The 22,350-nt window shown below is 34.4% G+C and overlaps 1 protein-coding gene across 1 annotated transcript in view; it reads left to right on the top strand.

Annotated features, from left to right (window-relative positions):
- Positions 1–22,350, top strand: part of LOC129221916 (transmembrane protein 161B-like) — a 49,286-nt gene that overhangs the window by 11,965 nt on the left and 14,971 nt on the right. The window contains exons 2-7 of the mRNA XM_054856293.1: positions 7,107–7,207; positions 9,609–9,707; positions 10,846–11,091; positions 14,820–14,974; positions 18,341–18,401; positions 21,846–21,989. Coding sequence (XP_054712268.1) covers positions 7,107–7,207; positions 9,609–9,707; positions 10,846–11,091; positions 14,820–14,974; positions 18,341–18,401; positions 21,846–21,989 — 806 coding nt within the window. The remainder of the gene's footprint in view (positions 1–7,106; positions 7,208–9,608; positions 9,708–10,845; positions 11,092–14,819; positions 14,975–18,340; positions 18,402–21,845; positions 21,990–22,350) is intronic.

Consider the following 22,350-nt stretch of genomic DNA (forward strand, 5'->3'; position numbering starts at 1 on the left):
AAGCAAATTGATTCAAATTGCGATGTTTAAAGCAGAAAACATCCCCAAAATCAATAACTATTTCAGCCAAAAAAACGCTTAGTTACTCAAATTTTGATGTATGAAAAGTAGAAATGTTTCAACAGAACATCCTAAACATAAACAATACAAAAATACCATACATTAATTTGCTATCCATACATGCTTTCAAAATACCTATTATATTTTACAAAAAATAACACCTCCATATTTTTATAAAATGCTAGAGTTAACGATAATTGATGATATAAATCAACGGGCTGAAAATTGTATGTTCTTGCTGACTCGTCTTGCAGGAGTTAGATGGGGCTGTGCTTCCACCACTCTACTTGCTGCGTATAGGACCTTTATAAAACAGGTTATGATTTATTGTAACCCTCCTCGTATTACAACATCATCTGCAGATATAAATAGACTGGAACGATTAGAAAATAATGTACTCTGTCTTGTCACTGGTGTCTTCAAGACCACACCTATTGACGCCCTCCCCTTTTATGTACCAATGAAACCCCTATCCGGTATGAAATAAGGAAATCAGCTTTGAAGCTCTATCAGTAATTAATTTGTCTACCTCATGGAGGTATATGGACGTCATCTGGACCTCGTGGGCCGAAGAAGACTCAGGATGGCTTTCTTTAAGCTGTATTAAATGAGATGGCCGGTCTCTGCTTACCATCCCGTATTGAACCTTTGATGCCTCCACTTAACCCACAGGAGGCTTGTAACGTTTTACATCACTTAGATCTATTGAGCCCCATCTCAAAATCCCAAGTCTGCACTGCCACTTTGTTCAGCAAGGGAATGAAGACTATTTACAATCGGAATCATGAGAATCGGAATCATCTGAATCATGGCTACTCTTATTTATTGATGGATCCAAGCTTGAGTAGCCGGTGTAGCCAGAGTTTATCGTGAACATTTTGCTTGTTATATTTCAAAGGGAATGGCCAAGTCAGCCTTCGATGGCGAGGTTGAGGCAATTAGAGTAGCTCTGACCCATTTGGATGCTTGCCCATCTTAGCTGAACAGGCTGTAATTTTCTCAGATTCACAAGCTGCAATTCTCGCCATTGCCAACTGCACTCAAGACCCTGGCTCTATGTCCGTGATGCAGAGTTGATCATTAATAAGAGGGTTGTGCGAAAAGTATAAGATGATTGTATTGCAGTAGATCCCCTCGCACTGCAGTATACCTGGCAACGAAAAAGCAGATACGCTGTCCAAAAAGGGTTATATCTATCAAACCCCATATAACCTTGCTAGCTATAAGTCTTCTTTGTCTATGATAAAGCAAGTACTTAAGATGACTCATGACTCATTATTAAAGGATCGTATTAAAGTAAAATCGTGGAGACACAACCTTTTGAACATTCCTGGTTATCTAAGAAGCAGTGCTGTTGCTGCGTTTCGTCTCAGGACCAGGCACGACTGTTTATATGCCGGCAAACTTCGGATTGTGGATAGCCCTGCCTGCTCCCTCTGCCGCAGTGGTGCACCGATGGATGCCGATCACCTCCTTGTCTGTTCCACCCTAACACAGACCAGTATTTTCTCTCGTTACTGGGAGACCAGGGACTTGTTGAACAATTTAAACTCTTTGTTTTTATTTTGTTCTTGTGTTTGCATGTTTTGTTTTGTGTTCATTGTTTCTTTTCTTTCATTGTTTGCTTAAAAATTTTCCCCTTGTTTTTGTCTCTGTCTGAAATAAGGATGCTGTTTGTCTCTGCTGCATTGGAAATAAAAATAAAAAAAGACTTAAGTTCCTTTCACTTGGCAAAGTAGGAATTAAAGCAAAATGAAGCAGTTCCTCAGCAAGAGGCACCCAATTTGGGAAGAGTTGATTTTGTCATCAAAAGATGGCAGCTGACAAAACATGGCTATAGTAAATAGAGTAAAAACAATCACCAAGATTCAAAATGCGCCATGGCCTATCTATATACAAGAAAAAACCAAGTTCCACCTCTTAAAATCACTTTTATAATTTCTTAGTGACAACTTATAAAATCACTCACAAATTGCAGTATCGTATTGTTCTCAGTTGTAAGCTTTTTCAAACCAAATTTTACTAGGTTGAGTCATAAGTTTTTTCATATTTTCACCTACAAAAGAGTACTTCTTGACAGCACCTATTCATGAGCCCCAATTGGTGGAGGTGTCGATTAATGGTACTTTGGGAAGGACCAAGTTCTGCTGATAATGCTTGGGTGCTAGAACTCGGCTGGTGTTAAAAACATGGGCGGATTTATGGGGGGGCAGAGGGGGGGGGCAATGCCACCCCAGTTTTGGGAGGACTTTATATAGTACAACACATCTTCCAAAAATAAAAATATATATATATATATATATATATATATATATATATATATATATTGGAATAGTTCAGATGGACATGGTTGGATTAATAGGAGAGGGGGGCATAGGGGCAATGCCCCCACCCCCAGTTTTGGGAGGATTTTATATAGTAACAACACATCTTCCAAAATCTTAAAACAAAAAAATCACGACTTTTCTTTTTTGAGTAGTTTAATGAAAATGAAGAGAAAAACGAATGTCCTTTTCTGATGGGAGAAAAGAAGAAAAAAAAAAGGGGGGGGGGAACGAACATTAAATACAAATAGTACAGCTGTCACTGGGGTGCTGAAAATGTGTCTAAATTCACTATTTTGGACTGAAAACCATTCGGGCAAGTATATAAATGAAAATATAGGCTAAACCAGCTATACATTAAGCTGCAACACTTATAATAATTGACGATTATTTAGACAAATTAAAACCTGAAGCAAAGGGGGGGACTCCCCCGCCCCCATTCTCGCTAACAGAACGATCTAGTCCTTATGATTTGTGTCCACATTTCAAGTACATTTATGCATAATATTTATGTTCTTAGTAGATTAATTGGCCCTTTAAGAAATTCTAAAAAACATAGTTTTTTTTCCTTCCTTCTCTCTCTCTCTTTATCGCAAACTGAATAAATTTCAGTTATCTGAGTATTCTGATTAAATGAATCTTTTTACTTAGAGGGAGAGTACAATTTTACTTACTTTATAAATACTGTTTAAAAAGTAAGGTAAGTCATAATCATCTAAGTCTAAGTGAGTCAGTCCTTGTCATAATTGAAATCTAAATAACTGAGTCATCAAAAGTTTTGGAAAAATTTGCTGAAATTTCATAAAAGTCTATAAAAACCTAACAAAGATTGGTAAAATCGTAAAAATCCTTTAACCGTAAAAACTGACGAATTTTCGTAAAAATTACAAAAAAAATCAAGCAAAAATTTGCAGGTAAGACTGGATTACAAACAGGGCCAAATTTGCGTATAAGATAAACAAGCTATTGCTTAGAGCCTCTGCTTTGAAGTGGGTCCCTAACTCCCAAAAATAATTCATGATTCGTTCCTTAAAAAATGGAAATTGTTTGAAAAAACTAATTTCATTTTTAAGTGCTTGAATATTTTGAAACGTGTGGCTACAAACCTTAAATTTTAAAATTTCTAACAAATGGTAAAGGGGGAGGAATGCCAAAATATGTCAAATTCAGCTCCTTGCCACATCCTGTATTTAAAATGTAAAAATCATGGTTCTCACGTTTGTTAACATATTATTTGAAATAAATTTTTGTGACTCACATGTTTCATATCTTGCTATTTATTCAATCCCGAATGCCGTATTTTGGAAATTCTTTTGTATTGATTGCTTTTATCTTACTTCTTCTGCAAAACTTTACTTTGGGTTAGAAATTGGCTTACTGGTAGGAAGCAAAGAGTAGTTGTGAGAGGAAATCATTCTAATTGGAGTGATGTTTTAAGTGGGGTTCCTCAGGGATCAGTTTTAGGGCCTCTTTTGTTTATTATATTTATGAATGACATCAATGAAAATATTTCTGGAAGCATGAATTGTTTTGCTGACGATGTAAAAGTTATGGGGATTGTCGAAAATGAAGAACAAATAAAACAGCTGCAAGAGGATTTAGATCACATTACTAAGTGGGCAGATAAATGGGGTATGGCAGTTAATGTAGGGAAATGTCAAGTGCTACACTTAGGTCATGGAAATAAGCGTATGAGATATCGTTTACAGGGTTCAGTCATAAATCAGGCAGAAAATGTTATGGATCTGGGTGTCTTTATAAATCAGGACTTCAAGTTTAGTCAACAGTGCAGTATTGCTAGTAACAAAGCCAACAAAATGCTTGGGTTCATCAATAGATCTATTTCAAACAAATCTAAAAAAGTTCTTCTGCCTTTATTTAGGAGTTTAGTAAGGCCTCATTTGGAGTATGCTGTTCAGTTTTGGTCGCCTTATCTGAAGAAAGATATTTTTGTATTGGAAAGGGTTCAAAGAAGGGTAACTAAATTAGTAAAGGGACTCTCAGATTTAGATTATGATACCAGACTTAATAGGCTTAACATGTATAGCCTGGAGCAAAGGAGAGTCAGAGGGGACATGATTCAGTTATTTAAATTTATCAAAATGAAAGATGTAAATGGATTAAATTTTTGCGGGGAAAGCAGGACAAGGGGTCATTGTTTTAAGCTATTTAAATCTCAGGCTAACTTGGAAATCAGGAAAAACTATTACTTTAGCCGGGTCGTGGGCACTTGGAATAGCTTACCGGAAGAGGCGGTAATGAGCAAGGGAGTGGATAGCTTTAAGAGGGCCATTGATCTTCATTGGGGACTAATTAATTGACTAGGACCAGCCTAGCTGGGCCCAGAGCCTGTTGCTGGTCGTCACATTTGTATTTGTATATTGTCCATCTGTTTAGCACGGAAAAAAATCACGGAAACTTCTATTTCTGCCCCACTTACAACTGAAGAAAAGTTGTTGTCATGTGAAATCTATGGTTTCCTTTTTCTTTTAAATTTAAAATAGCTATTTCTCACAAAGTCAGAATAGGGTTGTAAAAATTTACAATCAAGTACTAAAATATCAGAGACTGGAAAGCACAAATGAAATGCGTTAATTAATTTTATTTATTCTAGAGTCCTTGAAAATAATTAGATAAGTCTTTGAAAATCCTAAGCAAAGTGGGCTAAATTACTTCTACTGCATATTGTTAATCTGTTTAGCCAGAGAAAAAATGATACACTACATCTATTCCTTTTCATTTTCTGCACTACTTATAATTAAAAAAGGCTGTTGTAATGGGAAATCTATAGTTTATTTTTTCTTTCAAACTTAAAATGGCTGTTTCTTACAAAGTTAGAACAATACTGTACAACTGTATAATCTAGTTATGAATTTCTATGTCTATCCAATTAACCTTTATAAGGCTTCAAAATGCAGAAATTTATATCCATTTTACAAAATTTCCTCCGGGGAAGAAACCTGGCCCCCTAAAATTGGAGATATTCTATTTCACACTTAAAAGAGAGCCTTGCGTCACTCTCTTGATACCAGCTCCCTCTCTTAAGGTCAATTCAAAAAGGACAGCATGAAAACACACATTAATGAAAACGACACACAAAAAAATAAAGCATGAAATTATGCATTACAGGAAACAGACAAAAACATGGGAGTGGGGGGCGATAAAAATGTTGCTAAAAAAAAATCCTGCCCCCCCAGGAACTCAGTCTTAAATCCGCCTATGGTTAGAAAGCTTCCAGCAAAACTTTGTTATGGACAACAGATGGCTGTCCAGACCTCGGTTTCTCTTCAAAAGTCCTATCACCTTCCTTGAAATGCTTAAACCAGTTTTGTGCAGTGTTCTCATTCACAGAGCCTGGACCCTCAACATCATTAACTTCTTTTGCTGCTACCATTGCTTTCAGACCTTTTTTCCAGAGGATTTTGCTGTCATAATTACCAGATTGATATTTTTTAATGTAAGAAAGTTTATATTTTACAGAAACTAATTTCTAATATTTGACTGCAAAACTGTAACATGTGGACAAATTGCTTGTATCTGCAAAACCAAAATACAGGAAAGAAAACTTTAATGGGCGATTTAGATGGAGCAATAATTTGATTGACTGAATCTTATGGGTTTGCTACGGGATTGTTTTTGACTGTTTTTAAATTGTTTTGAAAAATCACAAAGAGTGGTTTTAGATACCCCACATAAAATTAAACAATGGGTTAGCTTTGCAGATTCATAGGTTAGGAACCACTGATCTACAATGTTGATGCGAATATAGTAAAACCCCTTCTAACAGACACCTCTCTTATGCGGACAATTTTTAATTCCCTGATTCCAAGGCAAAGAACATTATTAGATCCCTGTCCTGCGGACACCCCTCCATTGTGGACAAAGAAATCTGTCCCGTTAATGTTCGTATTAGAGGGGTTTTACTGTGTTTGCATATTTAGTAGTACAAAAAAAAAACATTCCGAGTCGTTTTGAGTTTTTCAAGGGTTGCAAGCAAAGAAATTTTTTCGTAAAGCAACATAAACCATATCCACTTTTGTGTAAGAACATTAAATTTGATTCACAGATTAGTCGCACCCACTATCTTAAATTTTTCGAATTTGGCCATGTGTCCGTTATTGAAATATGGAGCAATTTTTGAAAAAGTAATGCATTTGAAAAAAATATTCCTCCTTAGGTTCAGTTTGTCCTCGTGTGGAAATCATATTCATATTGCATTAAAAAGTGGAGTTTCATTTTAATAAAAGCATTGTTCAACAATAGTCTGTTATCAACAATGGATTTTCAACTGACCGCTCACCTACATTTTTGCATGAAATTTGTTTAAAAACAATTATAATTCACGTTTCAATCACCTTGGAACATTGGAACAAATTTTATCTGATGCTGAAATATCAGTGCTTTCAATCCATGTTTTAATTCTAATTTTTGTGAGCATTTTTTCACACTTGTATTTGATTTATGACAAATGTTCATGAAAGTTGAATAGAATAATAATTTATAATTGAATAATTAATATGAGAATAGAATAATGCATCGTCATCAGGTCTAAGGTCACATGCAAAAATTTCAGAGTTTGATAACAAGAAGTGGAGGTGAAAACTGAGTTGCAAGTTTTGAACAAGATGTATAAAAAGAGAGATAATGAACTAATAGTGGGAATTGAAAGGAAAAAAAATAATGAAAGATAAAAAACAATTTATTTTATTTTTTATTTTGCAGGCCATTTTAGGTGTTCAGCTTGTTGTGACTATGGTCATGGCTAGTGTGCTAAATAAAATATCTGCGCATTTTTCAGTAGCAAGATGGTTCTTATCACATCGGTAAATATATTACATATTCATTTATTAACTTATACATTTATTTGTTTAAATGAAGGACCATTTCACAATATTTTGGACAAATATAGAGTCGGTAAGTAGCATGACATGCTTTATGCCTCTATTTCATTTCCTATTTGGTTAGCACATCATTTTAATTTGAGTTTGTGTTCTGGTAGGACAAACTGGAAATAAAAAAAATTGCTAATTGAAGAGTAAATCAAATAGTCATAGCTAAAAAAAAGTCATGTTACGAACTGTACATAATTGTCCATAATACCGTGAAATGACACTGAAGCAATTAGCTGTTTCTTATTGACTTCATGCAATGTAATGTGAATATAAAGCGGAATCCGCTTCATTGGACTACCAATTAATTGGAACAGCCACTTATTTGGACCAACTACTAAATAACCAAAACAAACCCCATTACATGAGCCTAATTTTATTTGCTTACTAACCGCCTTCGGCGACCAGCTGGTCCGCCTTTTTACGCCATTCGCCTTTTTACACCAGGGTTGCCGCCTTCGGCGGCTGCTTAAACAATTTAGCGACGGTATTAATCGATGTTTTTTTTTATGTATCAATATTATCATTCGCCTTTTTACACCAATGTTGCCGCCTTCGGCGGCTTCTTAAATAAATTTTGTGGCGGTATCAATCAATCTATATCATTAGTAGTTTGAATAAAATATTTTCTAGACCTATCTCCAGTTCCGTCGTTTGGAATACTTTTAAAGGAGGGGTATCCCTAACCCCACTTTTATGTGAAAGCATTGTTTTTTCAAAGTCATGGTGTGTGGGGGGGGGGGGCATTGACACCCTGTTGAAGTTTTTTAAATGACAGGCATGTCTCTTTCTTGATGTCTATCTACTATATCGACCTCTGCGTTTGTCTATCTGTCTGTCTATCTATACGATCAATGCATATCTACCTCTGACAGTAATTAACAATCTATTTTTTATTTATATGCAAGCAGGCGCCTATGGCGGCCGTTTGGCTTACTTGTCATTCACCATTTTACGCCAAGAAGTAGTAAAATAACAAAAATCGCATCCATTTTTATGTGAAAGCATTATGTTTTCAAATCGTAGCGGCGCCCCCCCCACCCCCCGTTGATGTGCTTTAAATAACGGGTCTGTCTGTCTCTCACTGTACATCAACCTGTAGATTTCTCTTTCTCTAGATCCATGAAAATTTACCTCTGATAGTAATTAACAATCTTTTTTTGCAAAGAAAAAAGTATTAATTCGAAAAAAAAAAGAAACATTTTTTGTACACTCAATGTATATCTATCTACCTATTCGATCTATCTCTAAATTTTCTCATCTATCTTTATTTATTTTGATGTAACCTCCAATTTTATTCCCTAACAAAAAGAAAAATCATGCAAAAAAAAGCGCGCTTACGTATTTATTCATATAGCACAAAAAACATCCGGGGGGGGGGGGGGGGGACAAAGGAAATATCTGGAAAGAAAAAAAAGTGAATGAATCCTTCGAAAGGAAGAAAAGAAAAAAGCAAGTTACGTACTTTAGTTAGCCCCCAATGAGCCCCCAAAACACAATAAAACTAAATTACATGATAAAGTGAAGTAAAAAAACCTTAAACTAGACAGTAATAATGAAAAATTATAGTAAAAAACACTTATCAAATTAGCAGCAATAACACTCCCTGCATCACAGGCGCCCTCTAGTGGCCAGTCTTCAAGTTCATTTAAAGTGATTCAGAAAATTTGAAATTTGGTACATTAAAAATTATTGGCTCCTGTAACCTCCCATTAAGTTAGCAATATTTTCAGGGGTAGTGTTAAAATCCCCGTTAAATTGCTGCAATATTTGAGAAAGAGAGTTCAATGAAATTTTAAATTTCTTCAGCTTAGTTGCAAAAAAGAAAAAAATGTCCATTTTCTCCATCGAAAGAATGCGACAAGTTACAATGGATAGTTCTTACATTGTTCACTGAAATTTGGGAAGATTTTGAAAACTGTATTATTCATATGCATCATTGTTCTTTGATGGATATCAGGTTGATCTTTTCTTCAAAGGATAAATTTCATAAATAGAAATATTTCTTTTGAATGTATATTCACCAATGCTGTGTTTCTCGCAATAATCATAATAGAATTTTAGTGTATTGTGTAGATTAAATTTGGTCTTGAAATGCAGTTCCTGTTCGCTTAATCGGACTAGCCAGTTAGTAGGGTCGAATTAGTGCGCTTCCAACGTGGTCCAATCAGTTAGAATAAGCTGTATTTATAAAATTTGTAATGTTTTTTATCTCGTCCAAATTTTCTTTTGCGATGCATTTTTTTAGTTGAGTATTTATTGGATTTAGTTACTTGTTCTCATCATAGAAATTGATTGCGTAAATTGATAACATTGTTATTTGTTTTTCTTTCAGTTTAATTAGATATCTTCATCCAACAGATGAAGAATTATTATCAGTTGCAGGAATACAACGTAACTCTGGCAAACCAAAAGGAAAAAGGAGTAAAGATAGGTATAGTTTGCATTTATATGTATTTCTATTCAGTATGAAATTTCTGTAGTATGTACAGGGCTGTTCAGAAAAAAGGCTCAGATTTCAAATATTATTTCTTCCAAACTGCAAAAGAAATAAATACAATCCCAATGTCCCAAGAAAAAGAAAATTAAATTTTTTCATGCATATAATACAAGCACCATCTTTTACATGGCAAACACAAAATTGATGGCTCGTTTCTTGCCACAGGGGTCTCTAGTTATCAAATTCACAACTTTGATAGAATTTTCAATGACAATAGTGAATCTGCTAATGCTGAGATGGTTGTTAAATGTTGAACCCCAATAATGGACAGACACATGCAGTGGACCAAGCGAGTGCTTAAGCAGCTGTATAATGTATCCAATTGTCTTCTTGTATTTTTACTTATACCAGGGCTGTCCAACTGCAAAGAGCCCACGGGCCAGAATTTCGGTCACTGATCACCTGGCGGGCCGCAGTTTGAAAAAGTTGAACAATAACCTCTTATCTCTTATACAATAACAATTAATAGTTGAATTATTAATTATAAAACAATGAAACAGAAGGATTTTAAAACAATTCGCTTACATTTTAGTGAGAAAACTGAGGCCAATCCGCCTTCTTGACAAGGGCAGGAATGTCAACATTGATGCGGGTCGCATAATATGTGTTGGCGGGCTGTATGCGGCCCGCAGGCTGCCAGTTGGACAGCCCTGACGTATACTTTAATATTTGTTTGTAGCATATCTGTATTTTCTGAGTAAAGCATGTTAAGTCTGGTGTAACTGCATGTTGAATAGAACATTTTTTATGCAGCAAAAATAAATATCCAGTTTACAGGCAGAAATGGACACATCTATTAGTTTTCAAGGATGTCAGGTTTTTCAGATGCATGTTAGCCTCTAAATTAAGCAGAGTCTCATTCAAATAAGTGGAACATTCACATCAAATTTCTACTTTTCCCCCTCTTTCAGATAGACTCGTCTTAATTGGACGTTTGCCAGTTAAGAAAGGTTTTATGCATTTGTACAGTAAGCCAAAAGTTAAACCTCAGTCCTGAAAGTGCTCTTTACAAAATATGCTTAAAATAAACCTTGAAGTTAATTTTGTTTCTTAAGAATTTTTTTTCTTCTAGAAAAGAAGAAACCTCTGATGAATTTTTGATTCCTAAAAATATTGAGCTGCAGCTTGATGCTACGGCTGTTCACCCACAAGACATGATACAACTTCATTATTATTCAGAGTACCAGTGGCTATTAGATTTTGCTTTATGTGCTCTAATTGTATACATCTTAACAGAAGTTTATTATTATTTGGTACCTGTGAAAGATGAAGTGAATTTAAGTGTGTTATGGTGTGTTCTTGTTATTGGATTTGCAATGTATCCTTTTTTGTATTTCTGTAATCAAAAATCCAATTTTAATATTTTTTTCATATGTATATTTTCAGAAATAATTTTCATTGCTAATCAAGTAAATTTTATTTTTTGCTTTCTGTAAGGAAAAAAAAAAATCCCCATGGTGTTAATGCTAAATTAAAAATGAAAGATTTTTTTTTCTATTTCCCCTTCTTTCATGTGGTATTTCATATATTAGAGTTTCTGCCTTTCAAAAAAAAATTTTTTTTTGTTTTCCGAAGAGAAAAGGGGGGGGGGGGGGGAATATAATGCTTCCTTTGAAGGCTCCTGTGTGCTTTCATTCACTTCATTGTTTGCTATCATTTTCTTTATAACCCTCATTGTTTGGGCATATAGATAATAATGTATGTACCTTCATATTTGCACTGGCAAGTTGCTATTAACAGGGTTCGTACGCCTCCTGAAAATCCTGAAAAACTCCTGAAATTTAATTTTTTCTTCTAAGGGCCCTTTAAACTCCTGAATTTTTGTTTTAATCTCCTGATTTTCCCCCTCTCCTCCTGAAAATAATTTTTATTAGAAAAAGTGCGTTATCATTCTCAAAATAAGGCTTTAACAATCGCTAATTTTAATTCCATGTCGTCTCCGTTTAGGCGACCATATTGAATCGCTGGCAGCTAATTAAAATTCTCGTATTATACAGAGCACTCGGTGCTTTTCGTAAAGACTGTTCGAACCGACTGACCGGTTACTCTGTTCGAACATGCCCATTATGTTTACTGATCGTAACTGCCAGTAGAGAATGAAATAAGAGCATGTGCTAGATTTAGTGTTAACAGCTAATTGATGATCATATACAATCTGTGGGTGAATTTGAATAATTAACCATCACCTAAGAATTGATGGCATCTGTTGCTGGAGCTCGGCAAAAGTACCTTGCATATTTAAAAGAGCAGAAAAAAAACAAGCAGAAGCTCATTTGTAGTGGGAAAAGAAAAATATTGGAAGATCAAATCAAAATTATCTGGGGGAAAAAAAGGTAGTGTCTGGAAATTGACATTTATGAACTGAATAAGTCTTCAGATGAATACTCAGAAAAAGCAGAAAAGGACAGTAACCTTTCCTCCTGTATCTGTAAAAGTAATGCTTTAAGGCGCAAAGGTAACGAAAATTTTGATAACTAAAAAAGGTTGAGATAGACCTTGATAAATTCAGTGCCAAAATAAAACTCTGTAAGAAGAGTTAATACTGAATCTATTGACTTTGTTAATATTTTGTAAATTCCTGTTATTTTTGAATATTTTGAATCCAATTTTTATTTATTCATTTATTTTTGATTCAATAGTGTGTTTTTTAAATTTTGTTATTTTGTTTGTTGTAATGTTAAATTTTGACATCAAAGTAGATTAAATGTTACTAAAACTAATTTTCTTGTAAAAACCGCTCGTGTTATTACTCATGAAAATTTTGCTTTTGACTCCTGAAAACTCCTGAAATTCATTTTGTCTGGAAGAGTATGAACCTTGTATTAATTTTAAAACATTTTGTGAAAAATGCTTACAACTTTTCCCTTTAAGGGCAACAAGAGGCCATGGCAGCCTGGTTGGAAACTAAGGGTCTGGCTCCAAACCAGAGTACTTTAATCATTTTATTGGCGGAGGGGGGGGGGGAACCAGACTGATTTTATTAGCTCAGAGACCAAACTTACTGCTCCTTGGTGCTTAGTGGCCCTCTGTGAATTAGGAAGATTTGCCACATTATGCATCATTCGATACAGCACGTTATGACTATTTTATTAATTTCATTTAGTATCTCATACAGAGAACAAATGAACAAGAATAATTTTTGAACTGATAAAAAAAAGCATTACAATTTATCATTTATATAATACTAATGGTACCCGCACGGCCCGTGGTAGAAAATTAAAAGATCTTTTGGTTTGCCTGTATATTTACAAATAATGTATGGTGAATTTCTCACCGATTGGCTTGCCGACGTTACGGTTCCACTTTATGATAACTTGGTAGTTTACTCGTCCATCTTATGATAATTTTACTCTGGAAAATGTTCTTAAAATTTTAATGGAAAAAGAACAAAATCGAATTTTCGAAAAATCGCTTCAACGTGCACACCCCCATGCTACAAACTAATTTTGTGCCAAATTTCATGAAAATCGGCCATACAGTCTAGGCGCTATGCACCTCACAGAGATCCTGATAGACAGAGCTTCAGACTTTCAGCTTTTATTATTAGTAAAGAATATACAAGTGTGTAAGAATAGAACTTTAAAATGCAAGGGGAAAGTCTGCAATGACCAGCCGTCTCGATTTTTGATGCCATATTCCACATTTCTACAAGTTATTAAATCAATAATATTGAAAGCTAGTAATGTAGCCCAATCCCCACCCTTTCAAATCAGCTTCCAGGGGTCACTCCCCCTAACACCTACACGTCTTTTGACCGTCCTTTTTTTTTGTTTTTGGTGCACCACCCGCCTATGATTTTAAGTACTATTTGGGCAAATTACTTTTCACTCCAAGTAAAAGTTTGCTTGATACCAACTTTTACTTAAGCATTTTCTGAGTGCTTGTGGGTGTATCCTTTCATGCTATAGCTTTGCTGCTTAATCAAATGTACAATTTTTTACTAATTTCTAATCATAAAGTGAATGGGTACTATTTAAATGAGTTTATAAAATATATTTAATAAATACGCAACTAAGTAGTCTATTTGCTTACTATATAAATATTATGTAAGTGCATTGGTAAAATGTGTATTAGGCATTATGGCAAAGCTTTTGTGTTAACCTTTTTTTAATGCTATCAAATCTCTTGGAACCCAAGTTAAACCTCATGCATCCTGAAATTTTTCTTTCATTCACATTGACTCTCTTGTGTCTTGGAACAGCCCCCTGGGTTCCTTGAGGATCACATTTGGGAATATTGATGGGAACTTTCTTTTTTTTAGTTTAAGGGGGTATTCTAGTCTAGAAGCTTGATTTTAAGGTGATTTTACAGGCGTAAAAGAAGAAGAAAAAACTAGTCTCTATTTTCACTATCCATTTTTTATCAGTTTTTATTGATACTTTAAAAGTATAAAAATGCATAATAGTTGGAAAAAAAATCAAAATTGGTGGAGGCTGGCAAAGTGGGAAAAAAGGGGGTCTCCTGATTGACAAGATTCCAATCTTCCAGGTGATCTGAAACATAAAGTTAAGGTTCATTCTTATTAAACAAGAATCTAGAATTGTCTGGACGTAGCCAATTTGAAAATAAACATTTTTTCACAAAATGGCGCCTTTTTGATTAAAAAAGGTTTATTTTTTGGCTCCTTTTTTGAATTTTGATATTTTTTTAAAAATAATAAAAATCAAAAATTACAAAAACCCCTACGTGGAAACAATTTTGATAGTACTAAGAAAGTCTACCAAATTTCAAATAAATCGGTGCATTAGAACTTGAGATATCTCGTCAACGGTATCAAAAAAACTAGTTTCGAGAAAAACACTTTTAAAGTTTGCAGTCTCATTTCAGGAAAAGAGTTTATTTTCTAACTCCAAAAATAATTTGAATTTGCGTAAATCCTCTTAGAAACTTATTCTTAAAGGCCTAAACTTTGCGAATAAGAAGGATGAAAAAAACTGAATTTTTTTTTTTTAATTTCTAGACTAGAATACCCCCTTAAATCTAATCTTCTGTCACACTACGGTAGTTTTCCAACGCATTTTCCTATTTTATCTTTAACTAATTCAGAAAGATATTACTTTCTCTAACTGCACTGTATTTCCGAGGAGAGGAAGCTGTGGGAGAGCGTTCACTTTGTTTAACTGCAGGGTTCTTGTTCTTCTTCATTGCAATGGTAGTACTGATTGCTGATGAGGATGTTCTGGAGTTTGGACTTGAACCAGGTAATTTTTAGGTTTTCCAGTGTCTTTTGGTTTTTTTAATGAAAAATCTACTTTATCAGCATTTTAAAACACATTCAATACCAGTAGAACCTCACAGTAAAGAGCGCTGGGGAAAATGGACATTTTGTCTCATAGTTAAAGGTAGGCCTGTCATTTGGGGGTGGGAGAGTCGAGAGAGGGCAATTGCCCCCCCCCACACACACCTCGGCTTTGAAAAACCAATGTATTTACTACAAGTGAGCATGATTTTGGTTGTTTTTCAGAAAATTTGTATTGAGTATACACTCTTTAACCTGGAGGTGTTTGATTTGATGTACACAGTATATTAACTTAGTATAATTTGATAGTGAAACTCTTAACATTTAAGATTAAATACTGAAAATCTTTTATGCTAAACAAAATTCAGAATTATTCAAGTTTTTAAATTAATTTTTTTAATAACTAAAACTTAATCAGAAATTTGCTAGTAGCAAAGTTTTGTTACACATAGAAATTATTTTGAATTAATTTGTTGCATGGATTTGTGTTTGTTGTCACATAATTTACTATGTAATACATTTTTAACTATACAATTAGTGTTCACATTTAAGTTTTCTATTCAGAGCTTCTCATAGGCCAAGCACTGTCCATCTGCATCAAGCCTGCTTCAATTAATTGCTGAAAAGGAAAATATGCATATAAATTTCAGAAAGAAATTTACAATTTATATGTGCTTCCTTGTATATCTTTATATCAAACTTTCGTCATTTAATTTTTTGATGAAAAGTGAAACTTGAATTCCAGTGAATTCCCTATTTATTCTTATTCATTTGCATTTTCTTTTTGTAATTTTTTCTCCATGATAATTGGTTATCATCAAACGGGAAACAGTCCTCATAAAGACTTGAGAAGAATACTGCCGTGTGCAGGTAAACGGCAGTATCTACAAAAGTGAGTGTCTGAGATATTTGAAGAAACGCGTTTTTGATTTCCCACAAATATATCAATTAAATATTGAAATTTGATTTTAGGCTATTCTATATGTTTGTATTGAAGTATTTTTTGGGCAGTTTGTTTCAATTTGATTTTGCAATCAAAATTTTAATTAAAGCAGATACTGCCGTTTACCTGCACTTCGCAGTAGTCATTTTCATGCACTTTTACTGGTAATCAGCAGTAACTGCACAATGTACTATTGAATGACCAATAATTACAAATTCAACATAATACGGAGTAGACATGTCATTACGAAGTATATTTATTGCAATGCGAATAATATATTTTACTTTAAAAAAATAAATAATGCCGTGTACACACTTGACATAAATTTAATATCAATAAATGAAATGTAATTTAAAAATAAAATAAAAAGGCATATGTTTTGATTGCTTACGGCATTGTCGAAAACTCTTTAATGTTCCTACGTTGTCACTTGGCAACTGGAAGATTCTTTAGGCATTTTTAAAACTACGACAAATTGCTTAATGTTCCGCATTTTGCAATAAAGCAATAAATATCCATGAAAATTTAGGCGAAAGAAATGCTTCGTGTGTTAACAATGACTCTCATCGAACTACTAAAAGTGCAACAGCTCAGTATATATTACTAATTGTGAAAAATATCGTCTGCGACAAAACAAAACAAATGGAACATAATCATTCTGTTGCAACACGTTTATGGTCTGCCAAGCATTACTTGTGTTTACTCGTATGTTATCTTCTATAACTGTACATTAGCAAAAAATAATTTTGTTTTATTGTTTTTAGAACACGGATATGAAGAATCAAAGATTTTTTTTTTTAAAAATGTTTGCGGGCTGTGAAATTACAAAACGTTTTCTTCGACTTTATTTGAAATGAAGTATGATTATTTTCCCCAAGTATCTCCCCCTTTTAAGTATCTCTTTCGCTCAAGGACGAGAGACGGTAATTCTCAAATTTTGCCGAAAGATAAAATACGACCTGGCACACATACCTGCATCTAATGACTAGGAATCATTTTAAAAAATGCAATATTTTCTCTAAATTTGCCAAATCAAGGAAATTTTTGAGAGGTCACACAATGACCTCCCATTGGGGCGTTACTGCTTGCCCTTAGTTGAGCTAAAAAGAAATCGCGAAAACCGTTTATGCGTCTTGGTTCAAATTTTGGTGGCTATTCATTTTTGTTCCATTCTCCAGACAATGGTTATGGGCAGGTATAGAGCAGTAAGTACATGCTGCTGATTACCTGCATAATGTAGCGATAATATCAGTTACTGCTAATCACCACTGATAAAAAAAATGCTTTTATTTAGCGCTAACCAAATAAACCTGTTTGCACCATAAAACTGAAGAAGCATAGATTTGAAAAATTCCAAAAAGAAAAGAAAATGGAAAAAAATGCAGTTACTGCCATTTACCCTCCCACAGCAGAACGATCATGGGCAAAAAATTTCATGAAAATCAAAAAATTTGCAGTTACTGCCGTTTGCTGCCCACGGGAGAAAGTTTTCGTTCTTCCGTGTGCAGGTAAAGAGCAGTAAGTGCATTCTGCCAATTACCTGCAAAATGTAGCGACAAAAGCAGTTACTGCTGTTTACCAGACCACGGGAGAAAGTTTTCGTTCTTCCGTGGGCAGATAAAGAGCAGTATGTACATACTGCCGACTTCCCGCAAAATGTTGCCAAAAAAGCAGTTACTGCTAATTACCACTGATAAAAAAAGTTTTTTTTTTTATCTACGGCAGCCAAATAAAAGTGTTTGTACCATAAAACTATAGTAATAAAGATTTCAAAAATGCAAAAAAATGAAAATCGAATTAATTACTGCCGTTTACCTACACACGGCAGAATACTAAATGCAAGGAAAGAAAAAGTGGGTGGGGGTGTGAATTATGCATTTAAGGTATTAGTAGAAATTTCATTCAGGAAGCCTAGTAGTACCATGGGTTTAGGACAAGAAAAAGTTAACTTTAAAAAATATATTTCTGTTATAACTCATAGGGCTATTTCTTCTGGATTGTGCATTCTCAAACTTAGTTTGCTCCTCCCACTGGTGCAGTAGGGGTTATGGGAGTGCTATTTGCACCACTGATTATTGAAAAGTATTTCTTCTATGTGTAGCTAATGTTAATTGAGTGGTATAAAGCATGATGTGTCAATATTCTTTGGTATTTATAGTTTTGGATCCAACAATGTATCAGTTGTCTAATTTGTCTTGGGGAATATAACCCCTAGTCCACTCTCATAAACACTCATGATAATATATATCATCGCCTGAGAGCAACAGTAAGATATCTTAGTGTTAGTTCTAGGATTAGATATCTTATTGTTACTCTGGGGCGACTATATATCAATTAAAATTGTTTTCAATTGTATTACTACAAGAAGCTATTGCTTTTATTTAGCCTATTCGAGCTTCAATGCAAGTGCTCACAACTTTTTAAAGGATCAAGGCCTTGATTCCAGGTGAAATTTACTTATTTTAATTTTTGTGTTGTGATTTTTTGTTTTACATTTTTGAAGCAATTTTTAAAATAGATACTTCTGAGACAAATTTGATTAAAAAGCATTAGTAATTGAATTCTAATTTTGGGAAATTGAAGTACTATTCATACTTCTTTCTGCAAAACCACATCCTTATCGTTTAATAAGTATCCATCTTTCTGTAATTTTTCTAATGCAGTAGAATGTAATAGTAAAGTAAAAGTATAAAGGAAAAGTACGTAGCTCAAAGTTTTATTACTTTTTACATGCACTTTGCTGATGCCTCTGTAGCAGCTTTTGAAAAAAGTGGAGATTGAGAGAAAAAGATATTACGTTTATACAATCAGTTAATGCTCTAAAGTTGAAAATGTAAATGCATCTAGTCAGCATTTTATTAATTATCATTTATCATTAGACTTTTCTCAGTTGGAGTTTTAGCAGTATTATTTATTTTTTCCAGTGGAAATTTTTCTTTGATATTTTTGTAAAAACAAAGATTAACTTTTTGGTTGAAATAGATAACTTCATGTTAGATAGTTCTTTTATTTAAGCCCTATTATTATTATTTTTTTTTGGTTTTATTTAATGCTTCAACTGATCCATTGGTAATGATGCATGCTTTGTGCATACAGTCGAACCTCGTTAAACCGCCCCCCGAAAAACCGCCACCCTCTTAGTTCGCCAAGAAAGACTGAAAAAAACCCATTCCGTATTGGAATGTAGTACAAATTCCCTCATTAAACCGCCACCTCACTGTCCGCCAACCGCCATTGTTTTTCCACGGAAACTATATACTCAGCATGTTAAAATAACTGTTTAAACCGCCATATTGAAAGCAGGACTAGAGAAGATAGACTATACAATGGATACTTTTCAATGCCCTCTATTCAAAGAATGTCAGACAGTTCAAAGTAGGAGATAAACCATTTACTAGAGCGTGACTACGTACACAGAAATCATGCATGTGCCATCACTTGCACCTGCCTCTTCTTGTTGCCCACAATGTGTTGCCCTTTACAAATTTCCCTAGATTAGTCACCAGGTAATTGTCCAGCTTTCTTTCACTCTCTGTCAACATTCTTCTCCACCTTTACTTTCTGGCCATTTAACCATTAATCCGTCCCCTGCGAAGCTCAGTTCCCCAAGGAGCATTGTTTTCAACGTCTCCAAGAATTCTTAACCTGAGCTTATCAGCTCTTCCACGTTTCTACTCTTCATTTTAACATTTCGCCTTTACTCAGCTGTTCTCCACCCCTTCTTGGATCTGGTTTGGGGCTTGGGGGAGGGAGGGGGTAAGGCTAAACCTTTGACATCTTATGCAGGTTTTGCAAACGACTGTTGTTTCTTGTTTAGGTATCAGCGTTCTATAACGTCCTGCTCTCTCATTTCGCAGTGTAAAAATGTCGAAAACTATCTTAAGCGTGCACGAAAAAATTCTAATTTGTGAGTTTAAGGAAAAAAATCAAGCCGCAAGCCAGCAATCTATTGCCAATCATTTCTCCGATATTCTGGAAAAAAAAGTTAGTCGAAGAACCGTTGGAGATATTCTGCAGGAGAAACAAAAGTGGTTAGGATTAGAGAAATCATTACATGCAGTCAAGAAGATAAAAACTGGGAAGCACGAAAATTTGGAAAATGCTCTACTCATGTGGATAACCCAAGTGAACGAAAATCACGGTGCTGTGACTGATGAAGTTATAAAGGAACAAGCAAAAATTTTTGGCAAAGAACTGAACGTTGAAAACTTTTCGTACAGTAACGGTTGGCTTGACCGATTTAAAAAAAGGAATGGCCTGTGTTTGCACACTCGTCACGGTGAGACTGCTACAGTTGATGTCGCAAAACTTAATGCTGGGAAAACAAAGCTAGCTGAAATTATTGCAGAGTACAACTTGAAAGATGTTTACAATATGGACGAATCTGGATTGTTCTTTGCGATGATGCCCTCCAAAACGATTTCAAATAAAGCCGAAAAAGGTGTGAAGAAGAAGAAAACCAGGATAACAACTGTGCACTGCACAAATGCTGATGGTAGTGACAAACGACTATTAGAAGTCATCGGTAAAGCGAAAAAGCCTCACTGCTTTAAAAATTTTCGTCCGGAACTCTATGTGAAGTATCGTTTCAATAAAAAGGCGTGGATGAATGAAGTTGAATTTACTGACTGGGTGAATGTGTTTAACAACGCGATGAAAATGCAAAAAAGGAACGTGCTGTTAATTCTCGACAATGCACCATGCCACAAATTAAAAAAACTGTCTAATGTGAGAATAGAATTTTTGCCACCGAACACCACAGGAATTCTGCAACCAATGGATGCAGGAATTATCAAATCGTTTAAGGCCCATTACAGACGGTTCTTGGTAAAGAAAACCGTGGAGGATATAAATGAAAATCGTAAATGTGATGTTACGTTGAAAGATGCAATTTACTTTGCAAAAAAAGCCTGGGACTGTGTAAGTGAGGACACAATCAAAAACTGTTGGAAACATACCGGATTGATAAGAGCCGATGCAAATGTTGACCAACAGATTTTTCAAGACCCTGCAATTACAGCTTTTAATGAAACATTTCAAGAAGCGAATGAGGTGCTTAGCCTTGAAATGAATGCGGATGAATTTTTAAACATTGACCATGACGAGCCAATATTTGAAGTGTTGACAGATGAAGAAATAGTTAATTTTTTTAAAGCTCCCGAAGTATCAGATCACAGCGAATTGGATTGTGACGAAGAGGAATCAGAACCAAAAATCACCGGGAAAGAAGCACAGGATTACGTCAAAAAACTTAGACTCTACTTCGAACAAAATGAAAAAACTGACAGAGAAATGATTAACAATGTACTCCGTCTTGAAAAAAATGTGGATGAGCTATGTACCCAACAAAAAAAAAAAACAAAGCACTTTAGATAGTTATTTTTTTTAAACATTAAACTGGTTCATGCCGGTAAGTTTATCTTTTAAATATTTGTGTTTGGTTTATTTATTTTCTTAGTATCCATTTTCTGTTATGATTCAAAGATCAGTTGGGAAGGAAAATACATATTTTTAACTATATTTTCTTAATACCATGCATTTATGAAGGATAGGGGGAAACCTCGTTAAACCGCCACCCTCGAGTTTCGCCAACTTTTGGCCCGTCACTAAGGTTGGCGGTTTAACGAGGTTCGACTGTATGTGTGAGTGTTATATTAACTGTCCGGTATTTCCTTGGAGTACTTTAAACAGTGTGATCCATGTTCTTAAGATTTTGCTAACCATGAAAATCTTGTTTGAAGTTAATTTATTTCGTTACATGTTTCTTTTTAATGTAGCGTTAAATGTATATTCTCTAAAAAATATTAATAATAAATTTCTATTTAATAATGATATTTGTTGATGCCTGATTTAATTTTCAATGCTTCATTATGGTATTTTATTTTAACAGTGGACCGGCATCTAAATTGATGTTCAAACTAAGTCTTGCTTTGTGGTGTGGCTTGATTGGGTGCTTTTTTACTTTTCCGGGTCTGAGATTTGCCAAAATGCATAAAGATGCCCTGAAATATTGCTCTGAAAGACCCTTCCTGAAGTAAGAACTCTTAAAGTAATTTAAGTTATAGTAGAAAGGAAGGATTTTTTTTAAAAATTATGATCAAAATGTTAAATGTATTGAAGTATTTTTAATACTCAGCTAGAAGCAATTATGATCCAACAACCTTAGTTTAAAAAATACTTACCGCATTCACATAGAGTTCTTGTAACTTCCTTGAATCCCATTTAATACTGCATTGTTTTTTTTTTTTAATAGTAAAAAGGCTTGCTTCCTGCACCCAACTGGTCTTTTCCGAGTTTTACCAGTGGCCGGTGATATCTGTTTGAGCATTTTTTATGCTGAAAAATTGTTAGAAAGTGTATAAATTTTTGACTTTGATTAAGTGTAGCTATTCTAT

The sequence above is a fragment of the Uloborus diversus genome, chromosome 5, assembly GCF_026930045.1.
Source record: "Uloborus diversus isolate 005 chromosome 5, Udiv.v.3.1, whole genome shotgun sequence".
Classification (NCBI taxonomy): Eukaryota; Metazoa; Arthropoda; class Arachnida; order Araneae; family Uloboridae; genus Uloborus; species Uloborus diversus.